The 13,945-nt window shown below is 44.5% G+C and overlaps 1 protein-coding gene across 1 annotated transcript in view; it reads right to left on the reverse strand.

The window, feature by feature from the left end:
- The window catches only part of cdh7a (cadherin 7a), a 171,899-nt gene that overhangs the window by 132,360 nt on the left and 25,594 nt on the right, over positions 1-13,945 (reverse strand). The window contains exon 2 of the mRNA XM_023978068.1: positions 688-1,171. Coding sequence (XP_023833836.1) covers positions 688-936 — 249 coding nt within the window. The 5' untranslated portion in view covers positions 937-1,171. The remainder of the gene's footprint in view (positions 1-687; positions 1,172-13,945) is intronic.

A 13,945-nucleotide genomic window follows, 5' to 3' on the forward strand; every position in this document is an offset into this window, starting at 1 on the left:
ATTCCAAAGGGTTCACATACTTTTTCTTGCCACTGTATCACAATGTGATGAGATCCATTCACTACTCCATCTTGGAGGTGCCCTATCAAAACCTATAATTCTTGTCAGACCTTAAGCAGGAGGCATAAGTGGACACCACAGGCCTGTTCAGGAGGATGCAAAGTTACAGAATGTTCAGATAGAAAGCCTTTTTTTTTTTGAACAGGCATGATTGTCAAGTAGAATTAGGGAATCAAGTAAGCTCTATTTATTTCTATCGGCAAACTTCTGAAGGTTTCATCTCACTAAATAAACCCCTGAAGTAAACATGCAATTGAAAACCCTTGCGCTCTTCATGCACTCTTTATGAAAAGGTTTCTACACAAGAGCATCTAATGGAGATGGGAGAAGACCTGAGAACCCGAGACTCTCTGAAACACAAAATGTTCTCTGTTACTCCTAAATCCTTCCTGTGAACTCACATCTCCAACAAATGCATAAACAGGTAAATAAGTATTGGATAACACAAGTAGCATTAACTCCAGTCATAGTTGGGTCAAGACTTTTTGATCATCTTGTACTCAGCATCTTTTCTCCCCTTCCCCGAATCCACCTGTATGGTGTCCATATTAGGACAGTCACACATCCACCGGTTCCCTGTATAAATGCACAGCTGAGAGAGAATCCAGATGAGAGAGAAATTCTTACCTTGCCCACATAGAGTGGCTCATCCCCTGTGTACTCCTCCAGCACGAAGAACTGGTTCCACACCCAACTGCGCCTCTGCCTGTGGTGTGCCCCCCCTTCGCAGCTTCTTTGGTACGTCCCGACCGGCGGCAGGGGCACTGAGTTAAAGCTCAGGCCAGAGCAGCCCATCTCCCAAAGTGGTAATAGCAACAAAGTCAACAGGCTAACCACACTCCACAGTGTAGTCAGTCTCATCATTGCGATACACATTTTTTGGGTGAAAATGAACTGCGAAAGACTCAAGAAGAAATGTTGTCAACCATCCACAGCAATTTTGGGGTTCAACAGAAGCGACACCCCAGTCCAGGTGTCATTTGTTTAACAAGCAAGTGTATCCTTCAGCAGACAGACGGAAGATAGTGATTGTTGGTTGTCAAGGAGTCAGAAAACGGCTACGGCAGCAGAATGGTCTTCTTTACACCTGAGCACAATGAATAATTGGAGCCTATCAGAAAGAAAGAGAGAGGGTGGGAGGGAGGGAAAGGAAGGAAGGAAGGAAGGAAGGAAGGAAGGAAGGAAGGAAGGAAGGAAGGAAGGAAGAGAAGGAGAGGGGGGAGGGGAGGGTGAGAGGGAAAAGAAGGTGAGGTGGAGAGAGAGATTCAACGTTGGATGAAAATTCTCATGCCATGGCTTACATGTATAATAACAATCAGTCAGGGATAACATGCATCCATAAAAATAAAAAATCCAGAGAATTTAGCATTTGTCAATGTGGAATCATTTAGCTATTTCATGTAGAATTTTAAGAGCCCTTGAAGTATCCCCCCAAAATATAAAACATTTATTTGATTTAAAAAATATGTGGCCTTACTGCTATTAGCCCATATACAAATGCATTGAATAACATATGCACTACATGGAACAACAGATAGTGTCACGGCCATCGTAGGGAGGAGACCAAGGCGCAGCGTGGTATGCGTACATTCTCTTTATTTTAATAATGAACACTTAACAAAACAACAAAACGAACCGTGAAGCTATACAAAGAGTGCTGAACAGGCAACTACACATAGACAAGAACCCACAACACCAAAAGGGAAAATGGCAACCTAAATATGATCTCCAATCAGAGACAACAATAAACAGCTGCCTCTGATTGGGAACCAATTCAGGCCACCATAGACCTACATATACCTAGACAATTTTTTTGTATTTTTTGTTGTTGTATTTAATTCCTTATATTTGGCACTGAACAGTATTTCCATACATTTTTTCAGACGAGTCTTGTGAGGCCTGTTGGCGTGTACGTGTTTGTGAGAGTCTCACGTTTCCATAGAGGGGTCATATTAGTGTACAGCCCAAACTGTTTGGACGCTATAGACAGAAGTTGGCAGATCAGTTGTACTGAATTAAGATGAGTCCTAAGAAACTTGTGGGGGTCGTAGAGCAACATGGAGAGCACCATCGTGTTCACGAGAGTCTCATCTTTCCATAGAGGGGACACTACAGTTCGGACACTACAGACAATTTTGTGAGAAGAGCTCTAGCTCTGTCACAGTGCACCGCAGATGCGGAAGTGAGACATCAGCGGGATGCTGTGGATTGAGAAAAAAGAACTGATCTCTAGCTAAAACGTACATATTTTTATTGGGATTTTTTCTTATGATAATTAGATTTCCGTGGAGACTAGGACTTTGACTCTCGTTTGTTTTTTACAAACTTTTATGCATGGTATATAGTATCTTAACCTAAGAATGAAAGCAATTTTTGTATTTTCGAAAGTCAGGCTACCTTGCCCGCAAGTATGCCAGCTAAGATAGTTAGACAAACTACTTTAACTTGATTAATAGGCTAAAATGCCTCGGTAGCTAGTTATGAGGTTAGGCGATTGGGAACCTATCTAGCTGGCTAGCTAAATAATTGCTAGGTGGCTAGTATTATATAGAAACAACAAAACACTTTATAAAAATGTATTCATCAAGACGGAATCAATAGGCTACATAGCTTGATTCAATTAATTTACAAACATACTTCCTGCGAGTCCTGCCCATCATCGGCAGCTAAAATCAAATGAAACGCTGTGTGTCACTCAACACTTTCTCTCCTCCTCCACTGATGGTACAGTCTGCACACACTACAACATCTAGTGTCCTGCCTAGCACATCTTTCCTAAGTGGTGCACCTTGGAAGGGCATGACACCTCTGTAAGCAATAATAATACAAAAAACACCGTGACATAGTTTCTACCGAGATAAATATATTTAAGTTCTGGTAACTACAAAAGGTACCTGAAGTCGGTAAATACTTTCACTGTCGCATGATGAATTACATTGTACTTCAAAGTGGCTTAACCTTTCGCTGCGGCTGAGAAAACAGTCTTTGAGATTACACTGTCCATTGAGACTTTCAAAAGAACAAGCAAGCATTGACAATCATATAATACAGAGCCTATCAAACCGCAGTGAAGATTCAATAGGAAAGATTTGTTTTCTCATAGCTACGTGGAGAAAGCCTTCTCTCATTGTCTCTGTGTGACTTGCCTTTGAGTTGTGTGTGGAAATGGCATCAGCAGTCATGCTCACTCCAGAAGCCTTTGTTTGCTCTTACCCTAGGAGCTGTAAGACCACTGTGCCTGTCGGCAGCTACATTATATGGGAGAGGCTATACGGACATGCCTGGTGACCAAATTAATGAAGTATGGCGGGTAGCTGAGAGTCGAGTGGAGATGAATGGATTCAGTTCAGTCAGGTCAGTCAGTCGTCTTGATGTGCCCTTCTCAGCCAACTAGTTTATAGCTGGCTAGCTGGCATCAAAAGCAGCATGGAGCTAGTTAAAACTTGTAAAAGAATGTGATGTTTATTTTGATGGGTAAGGTTGAAATAACTTGTAGTATTGGTCACCATCTGGATGTCACCGTGACATGCCATTTATCTAACGTAACGACATGCCGGGGAGAATGACCAGTGCAACGGTGTTGTATCGAGGTGCTTCCCACTGGGTAGCAGTATCACATGTCGCTAGCGGTAGCTAACATCCCACTGATTATACTTAGAGTAGGATAGCAGCCTACACGAGAAATAACTTGGAGTATTGGTAGTAAGAATCTGGATGTCACAGTGATACAGTCTACTGCTCAATGTGGAGAGTTTCCACCAGCTTATTGACTGCTGTCCTGCAGTACGGAGAGGGAAGTAGCTAGATAGTGTAGCCAATATCAGGTCAGGGTGACATCTAAAGCACATTTATTGTAGTGATTTAAAAAAAAATGTTTTACAACTACAGCATTACAACATGTTTGTAAAAAAAATATATATATAGTTGAAGTTTTTAGCCAGAAGCATAAACTAGCTAGCTTGGGAGGGCTCATTAGGATGAATCCATTCATCCCTATTCAACTCTCGCTGCTTGACATATGACATACATTTTGGGAACCAGGTGTTTCCGTATAGTCTCTCCCATATACTGTTGAGCATATGGGAACTAAATACTAAATTCCAAGGGTTCTTTCTTTAGCACTGACGTGTGAAGCGAGATAGGTGTTGAAGCCTTTGAGCTTCTCCCAAGTGGGTGTGACACCTACTCCTGTTGCCTGCTGCACTGCTGCTTGGATTCCACCTGGCGATCTGTTCACCGTCTGCCCTGGTTCACCATCTGCCCTGGTTGTTAGACTATGTTTGTTCTCACACTCGGGACTCTGACTCTCTATTGGTTACCTTTTGGCCTACCATCCCATACTAACCACCTTTCGCCAGCTTTGTACTCATGGTAACTGATGAAATTGCTGTACAATATGATCTTGTTGCCATCTGATGCACATTCCAAACCAAGATGGCGTAGCAGTGTAGACGTGTTTGTTTAGTCCTCTCGTGTACGTTTGTATTTTTCGCATTTCTTGTATATATTAAAAAAAAAATCTATCTCTTTTCGATTTTTAATTCGATTATACCTTCCGGTAACCTACCTCACCCACCTCACCCAATGTGATACGGAATCGCTATTATTTTTTAACTTTGGAACACATTCAAGAACCCCCAGTAGCTAACCAGCTAATCAGCTACAAGCTATTTAGCCATTTTTAGCCGCTGCTAGCAGCTTTTACCTTCTGCACAGACACCAGCCCTGTTATTAGCCTGGATATTACTCACCAATTTACCAGCATCGGACTGTCTCTCGACAACAACGCCGGATTCCTGCCGTAATCCCTGAGCCACTACTTCTGATCCTCACAGCTAGCTTGCAGCTAGCGCAGCTAGCGCCACTGCCACGAAGCTAGCACCAGTTAGCAAACACAATTCTACAATCACAACCTCTCTTTCGCCATCGCCATCCGGCTTGGATTCTCTGTCGATACGACCACGTCTGGTCTGCAGACGAATACCCCATCCGCTGTGCCCTCAACCGGCCTCCGTCTGAGCAGACCCCCTCCGTCTGAGCAGACCACCCCCCCGGGCTACTAACTTTAAACACCGCGTGCTAGCTTAGTGGCGGCCTCCCTGCTCCATCTACRGCTGCCCCCTGGACACTATGATCACTTGGCTACATAGCTGATGCCTGCCGGACTGTCCATTAATTCACGGTACTCCATTCTGTTTATTTGTGTTTTATCTGTCGGCTCTGTGTTTTAAACTCATGCTCTGTTGTGTAGTTAATCGACCCTCTCTGCCTAGTCGTCGCCATTTTTACCTGCGTTGCTGTGTTAGCTGACTAGCTGCTGTTATCTCACCTGTTGTTTTAGCTAGCTCTCCCAATCAAGACCTGCAATCACTTTATGCCTTACTGTATGTCTCTCTCAAATATCAATATGCCTTGTATACTGTTGTTCAGGCTAGTTATCATTGTTTTGGTTTGCAATGGACCCCGTAGTTCCACTCTCCGTACCTCTTATACCTCCTTTGTCCCACCTCCCACACATGCGGTGACCTCACCCATTGAGACAGCATGTCCAGAGATACAACCTCTCTTATCATCACCCAGTGCCTGGGCTTGCCTCCGCTGTACCTGTGCCCCACCATACCCCTGTCTGCACATTATGCCCAGAATCTATTCTACCACGCCCATAAATCTGCTCCTTTTATTGCTTGTCCCCAACGCTCTAGGCGACCAGTTTTGATAGCCTTTAGCCGCACCCTCATCCTACTACTCCTCTGTTCCTCGGGTTATGTGGAGGTAAACCCAGGCCCTGCATGTCCCCAGGCACCCTCATTTGTTGACTTCTGTGATCGAAAAAGCCTTGGCCTCTGCATGTCAACATCAGAAGCCTCCTCCCTAAGTTTGTCTTACTCACCGCTTTAGCACACTCTGCCAACCCTGATGTCCTTGCCGTGTCTGAATCCTGGCTTAGGAAGGCCACCAAAAATTCTGAGATTTCCATACCCAACTATAAACACTTTCCGTCAAATAGAACTGCCAAAGGGAGGGGAGTTGCAATCTACTGCAGAGATAGCCTGCAAAGTTCTGTCATACTTTCAGGTCTATGCCCAAACAGTTCGAACTTCTAATTAAAAAAATTAATCTCTCCAGAAATAAGTCTCTCACTGTTGCCGCCTGCTACCGACCCCCCTCAGCTCCCAGCTGTGCCCTGGACACCATCTGTGAATTGATCGCTCCCCATCTAGCTTCAGAGTTTGTTTCTGTTAGGTGACCTAAACTGGGATATGCTTAACACCCCGGCAGTCCTACAATCTAAGCTAGATGCCCTCAATCTCACACAAATCATCAAGGAACCCACCAGGTACAACCCTAAATCCGTAAACATGGGCACCCTAATAGACATTATCCTGACCAACTTGCCCTCCAAATAAACCTCTGCTGTCTTCAATCAAGATCTCAGCGATCACTGCCTCATTGCCTGTATCCGCTACGGGTCCGAGGTCAAACGACCATCCCTCATCACTGTCAAACGCTCCCTAAAACACTTCTGCGAGCAGGCCTTTCTAATCGACCTGGCCCGGGTACCCTGGAAGGATATTGACCTCATCCCGTCAGTTGAGGATGCCTGGTCATTCTTTAAAAGTTACTTCCTCACCATATTAGACAAGCATGCTCCTTCAAAAAATGCAGAACTAAGAACAGATATAGCCCTTGGTTCACTCCAGACCTGACTGCCCTCGACCAGCACAAAAAACATCCTGTGGCGAACTGCAATAGCATCGAAGAGCCCCCGCGATATGCAACTGTTCAGGGAAGTCAGGAACCAATACACGCAGTCAGTCAGGAAAGCAAAGGCAGCTTTTTCAAGCAGAAATTTGCATCCTGTAGCTCTAACTCCAAAAAGTTCTGGATACTGTAAAGTCCATGGAGAACAAGAGCACCTCCTCCCAGCTGCCCACTGCACTGAGGCTAGGTAACACGGTCACCACCATAAATCCGTGATAATCGAAAACTTCAACAAGCATTTCTCAATGGCTGGCCATGCCTTCCTCCTGGCGACTCCAAACTTGGCCAACAGCCCCGCCCCCCCCCGCTGCTACTCGCCCAAGCCTCCCAGCTTCTCCTTTACCCAAATCCAGATAGCAGATGTTCTGAAAGAGCTGGAAAACCTGGAACCATACAAATCAGCTGGGCTTGACAATCTGGACCCCCTATTTCTGAAACTGTCCGCTGCCATTGGCGCACCCCCTATTACCAGCACTGTTTCAACTTCTCCTTCGTATCATCTGAGATCCCCAAGGATTGGAAAGCTGCCGCGGTCATCCCCCTCTTCAAAGGGGAGACACCCTGGACCCAAACTGTTACAGACCTATATCCATCCTGCCCTGCCTATCTAAAGTCGTCGAAAGCCAAGTCACAAAACAGATCACTGACCATCTCGAATCCCACCGTACCTTCTCCGCTGTGCAATCCGGTTTCCGAGCCGGTCACGGGTGCACCTCAGCCACGCTCAAGGTACTAAACGATATCATAACCGCCATCGATAAAAGACATACTGTGCAGCCGTCTTCATCGACCTGGCCAAGGCTTTCGACTCTGTCAATCACCATATTCTTATCGGCAGACTCAGTAGCCTCGGTTTTTCTAATGGACTGCCTTGCCTGGTTCACCAACTACTTTGCAGACAGAGTTCAGTGTGTCAAATCGGAGGGCATGTTGTCCGGTCCTCTGGGCAGTCTCTATGGGGTACCACAGGGTTCAATTCTCGGGCCGACTCTTTTCTCTGTATATATCAATGATTGTTGCTCTTGCTGCGGGCGATTCCCTGATCCACCTCTACGCAGACGACACCATTCTGTATACTTCTGGCCCTTCCTTGGACACTGTGCTATCTAACCTCCAAACGAGCTTCAATGCCACACAACACTCCTTCCGTGGCCTCCAACTGCTCTTAAACGCTAGTAAAACCAAATGCATGCTTTTCAACCGTTCGCTGCCTGCACCCGCACGCCCGACTAGCATCACCACCCTGGACGGTTCCGACCTAGAATATGTGGACATCTATAAATACCTAGGTGTCTGGCTAGACTGCAAACTCTCCTTCCAGACTCATATCAAACATTCTCCAATCCAAAATCAAAACTAGAGTCGGCTTTCTATTTCGCAACAAAGCCTCCTTCACTCACGCCGCCAAACTTACCCTAGTAAAATGACTATCCTACCGATCCTCGACTTCGGCGATGTCATCTACAAAATAGCTCTCCAATACTCTACTCAGCAAACTGGATGCAGTTTATCACAGTGCCATCCGTTTTTGTTACTAAAACACCTTATACGACCCACCACTGCGACCTGTATGCCCTAGTCGGTGGCCCTCGCTACATGTTCATCGTCAGACCCACTGGCTCCAGGTCATCTACAAGGCTATGCTAGGTAAAGTGCCGCCTTATCTCAGTTCACTGGTCACGATGCTACCCCACCCGTAGCACGCGCTCCAGCAGGTGTATCTCACTGATCATCCCTAAAGCCAAAACCTCATTTGGACGCCTTTCTTCCAGTTCTCTGCCTGCCTGCGACTGAATGAATTGCAAAAATCTCTGAAGTTGGAGACTTTATCATCCCTCAACAACTTTAAACATCTGCTATCCGAGCAGCTAACCGATCGCTGCAGCTGTACATAGTCCATCGGTATATAGCCCACCCAATTTACCTACCTCACCCCCCATACTGCTTTTATTTATTTACTTTCTTGCCTTTTTGCACACCAGTATCTCTACTTGCACATGATCATCTGATGATTTATCACTCCAGTGTTAATCTGCTAAATTGTAATTATTCGATTTATTGCCTACCTCCTCATGCCTTTTGCACACATTGTATATAGATTCTCTTTTTTCTACCATGTTATTGACTTGTTTATTGTTTTACTCCATGTGTAATCTGTGTTGTTGTCTGTTCACACTGCTATGCTTTATCTTGGCCAGGTCGCAGTTGCAAATGAGAACTTGTTCTCAACTAGCCTACCTGGTTAAAAAAGGTGAAAAAAATATATAAAAAAATTCAGATGTCATAAAACAGCACTGCAGAGCTCTCCCTGTATATGCCATGCCTTGATTGTATTACTGTTTGATGTATCTGGAAATGTGCATGTACACCCTGGCCAATCTACTGTTGCTAGCCGCAATTCTGACTTGTGCTCTGATATCTGCTTCACTGATTTCTTGCTCTCGTACAAAGTCTGGGTTTTCACACCTCCAATCAGATGTGTTGATCATTACTGAGATACGGTTAAGGAAGAGTGTTATGATACTGATGTTAACCTTTCTGGTTATAACCTTTTTTCGGCAAGACACATCTTCCAAAGGTGGGAGTGGCAACTCTTTACCAAGGATCACCTTCAGTGCTCGGGTTGTCTCACCAAGTGTGTACCAAACAATTTGATTTGCTGATTTTAAGTTATTAAACTTTCAATGTAGCTCTTTGTTGACTGTTGCTGGGTGCTATTGTCCTCCATCAGCACCGGCCTGTACCCTACCTGCCCTAAGCTCTCTCCTGGCCCCTTACACTAAGTCTGAATTTGTCCTGCTAGGTGACCTAAACTGGGACATGCTTAAACCACCTGACCAAGTCCTAAAGCAATGGGAGTCCCTAAATCTTTCTCAGATTATTACCAATCCCACACGGTATGACTCCAAACACCCAAAAAATGCAACTCTTCTTGATGTTATACTAAAAAAATAATCCTGATAGGTATCAGTCTGGTGTTTTCAGTAATGACCTTAGTGATCACTGTTTTACAGCCTGTGTTCGTAATGGCTGCTCAGTGAAACGACCTGTCCTGATTTGTCATAGACGCTTGCTAAAAAACTTTAATGAGCAAGCCTTCCTTCATGATCTGGCCTCTGTAAAATGGTATGGAATCAGCTCTGTCGAAGACGCTTAGACCTTTAAAAAAAATATTTTCAGTGATATTGTTAACAAACACTCCCCCATAAAGAAAATGAGAATTAAAAACAGGTTCAACCCCTGGTTCGACCGTGATCTTGCAGAGTTACTCCACATCAAGAATTTCATTTGGCAAAAGGAACGACACACGCATACGCAGGCTGACTGGCTCTTGTTCAGGCAAATGAGAAAAAATTGCCCTCAGGCTATCCGGAAGGCAAAAGTGTGTTACTTTAAGGAGCAGCTCTCTCTCTGTAGGTCTAGCACCAATAAGTTCTGGGAAACTGTTAAAGACCTGGAGAATAAACCTTCCTCCTCACAGCTGCCCATGTCTCTTAATGTTGATGACGTGATTGTTAATGACAAGAAGCACATGGCTGAGCTCTTTAATCACCACTTCATTAAGTCAGGATTCTTATTTGACTCAGCCATGCCTCCTTGCCCATCCAACATTTCCTCATCTCCCACCCGTTCTAATGCGACTATCCCCAATGCTTCTCCCTATTTTTCCCCTGCCCGATACAAATGTTCTCCCTGCAGCCAGTCACTGAGTTCTAGGTGCTAAAGCAGCCCCCCAAAAAACATTTGGGTCAGATGGTTTAGACCCTTTCTTCTTTAAATCGCCAAGCCTATCTCCAACATTTTTAACCTGTCTCTCCGTTCTGGGGAGGTTACCATTGCTTGGAAGGCAGCCACGGTTCACCCTTTATTTAAAGGGGGAGATCAAGCTGATCCTAACTGTTATAGGCCTATTCATATTTTGCCCTGTTTATCAAAAGTTTTGTAAAAACTTGGCAATAATCAACTGACTGGCTTTCTTGATGTCTATAGTATTCTCTCTGGTATGCAATCTGGTTATGGATGTGTCACTGCAACCTCAAAGGTCCTCAATGATGTCACCATTGCCCTTGATTCTACGCAATGTTGTGCTGCTATTTTTATTGACTTGGCCAAAGCTATTGATATGGTAGACCATTCCATTCTGTTGGTCGGCTAATGAGTATTGGTGTCTCTGATGGGTCTTTGAACTGGTTTGCTAACTACCTCTCTCAAAGAGTTCAGTGTATAAAGTCAGAAAATCTGCTTTCTCAGCCACTGCCTGTCACCAAGGGTGTATACCAAGGCTAGATCCTAGGCCCCACGCTCTTCTCAATTTACATCAACAACATAGCGCAGGCAGTAGGAAGCTCTCTCATCCATTTATATGCAGATGATACAGTCTTATATTCAGCTAGCCCCGCACCGGATTTTGTGTGCTCCAAAACAAAGCTTTCTTAGTGTCCAACAAGCTTTCTCTACCCCTTAACCTTGTTCTGAACACCTCCAAAACAAAGGTAATGTGGTTTGGTAAGAAGAATGCCCCTCTCCCCACAGGTGTGATTACTACCTCAGGGTTTAGAGCTTGATGTAGTCACCTCATACAAGTACTTGGAAGTATGGTTAGACGGTACACTGTCCTTCTCTCAGCTCTCTTCTCTCCTTATCAAAGCTGCAGGCTAAAGTTAAATGTAGACTTGGTTCCTCTATCGTAATCGCTCCTCTTTCACCGCAGCTGCCAAACTAAGCCTGATGCAGATGACCATCCTACCCATGCTAGATTACGGAGACATAATGAATAGGTATGCAGGTAAGGGTGCTCTCTCGAGTGGCTAGATGTTCTTTACCATTCGGCCATCAGATGTGCCACCAATGCTCCTTACAGGACACATCACTGCACTCTGTACTCCTCTGTCAACTGGTCATCTCTGTATACCCGTCGCTAGACCCACTGGTTGATGCTTATCTATAAAACCCTCTTAGGCCTCACTCCCCCCATCTGAGATATCTACTGCAGCCCTCATCCTCCACATACAAAACCCGTTCTGCCAGTCACATTCTGTTAAAGGTCCCCAAAGCACACACAACCATGGGACGCTCGTCTTTTCAGTTCGCTGCAGCTAGCAACTGGAACAAGCTGCAACAATCACTCAAACTGGACAGTTTTATCTCAATCTCTTCATTCAACGACTCAATCAAGGACACTCTTACTGACAGTTGTGGCTGCTTTGCGTGATATATTGTTGTCTCTACCTTTTTGCCGTTTGTGCTGTTGTCTGTGCCCAATAATGTTTGTATCATGTTTTGTGCTGCTACCATGTTGTGTTGCTACCATGCTGTGTTGTCATATGTTGCTGCCTTGCTATGCTGTTGTCTTAGGTCTCTCTTTATGTAGTGTTTTGTTGTCTCTCTTGTCGTGATGTGTGTTTTGTCCTATATTTATATATTGTGGCAAAGAAGGGGGTCGAGTGATAAATGGCAGATATGTGAGAGCAGAACTAATAAACGGGCTCTGCCCGATCACTAAAATGGCCACCCCGATCAGAACTACATATCACAAAATGGCCGACTGCCAAAACTACAAGTCCCAGAAGCAAGGGGAACCCTCAGAAGGTGGAGCCAACACACAGATAAAGGGTCAAGAAAAACCAGGAAGAGGAAGTGAGGGCTGGAAGGATCTGTGAACCATAGAGAAAGAGACAATAGATATTGGCTGGATTGACTGTGTATGAGCTGGACTGTTTTGGACTTACCTGTTGGCGTTTGGACCTGGACCTACTGAGAACCCGATTCGTGTACCGAACCCTGCTATCCTTGACCTTGCCTATGACCTGGGTGGATCAGGACGGAGAGACAAACACACAGGTACTGTCCTGTTCGAAAGAACTCTCATTCTGGGGTAATTTGGTGACAGTTTCCCACTTAATTTGTGACAAACGCTCATAACCTTGAAGAGGTTTGCCACAATATATATGTCCCTGCTGGATGCCTTTTGCCTTTTGGTAGGCCGTCGTTGTAAATAAAACAAATGTCTTAACTGACTTGCCTAGTTTAATAAAGGTTAAAAAAAAATGTGTGGTCTTCAGTGGTGTTAGAGGCACTAGTCCTCTTGTCCCTGGTCCCTGGATGGGAGTGGTCTAAATAAACATGTGAGAAAAAAATTCACATAAGGGAAACTTGTCTGAAAACCCTGTGTCTGACTTGTGAGGCTAGCCATGTCAGCCCATGTTAATCACATTACTGTTCGAAAGATTAGAGAAGTTCTCCTTTCAGAAAGACGATAAAAGGTGTGGAGTACGGAAGCTAGTGATGCGTTGCCACTTATCAAACCAATAAAATATTTTGCATGGGTGAAGTTCCAAAATAATTCTGACTTGCAATAAGCTAGCATGCATATGATACAAAACAAATGACAACCAAAACTTAGTCCGACATGATAGGAAAAGAGACACGGACAACATTTCTTTTTTTCTTTTTTACAAAACACAAGCATCTCCTGAGGGGAAACATCATTTCTACTCAGAGCCAATAGTCAAGAGAAGAAGACAGGATTAGGAAGGCTGGCCATGTAAGACTAGGCACCAAATGGAAGAAAATGGTCCAAATAAGAGGTGGATTAATTCGGGTGGGACTGTGTAGTACCTCACTGAAGGCCCAGGCCCCAGGCCCACGGCACGCCACTGCCCTACTGTAACTGGTGGGATTCAAACCCTGGTATCCTGCTCGTGAATTCTCGTGAACCCTAATCTTAATCTTTAGACCAAGAGGACACCCTCAAGGTTCAAAGCATACATTTGGGCTTCCAGTGGAATTTCTGAAGGCTCACAGGGAGAAAGGAAGAATATAAATGCTGTAGGTATGCACAACAGGCAAATTGGTAATTTGACAGAGGAGGAGAAACGTAGTACTTTTTCCACATTCTGTTACGTTACAGACTTATTCTAAAATGGATTAAAAAAAAAAATCCTCATCAATCTACACACAATACCCCATAATCACAAAGCGAAAACAGGTTTTAAGAAATGTTTGCAAATGTACACTACCGTTCACAAGTTTGGGGTCACTTAGAAATGTCCTTGTTTTTGAAAGAAAAGCAAAACATTTTGTCCATTAAAATAACATCAAATTGATCAGAAATACAGTGTAG

This window comes from Salvelinus sp. IW2-2015, linkage group LG32, assembly GCF_002910315.2.
Source record: "Salvelinus sp. IW2-2015 linkage group LG32, ASM291031v2, whole genome shotgun sequence".
NCBI lineage: Eukaryota > Metazoa > Chordata > Actinopteri > Salmoniformes > Salmonidae > Salvelinus > Salvelinus sp. IW2-2015.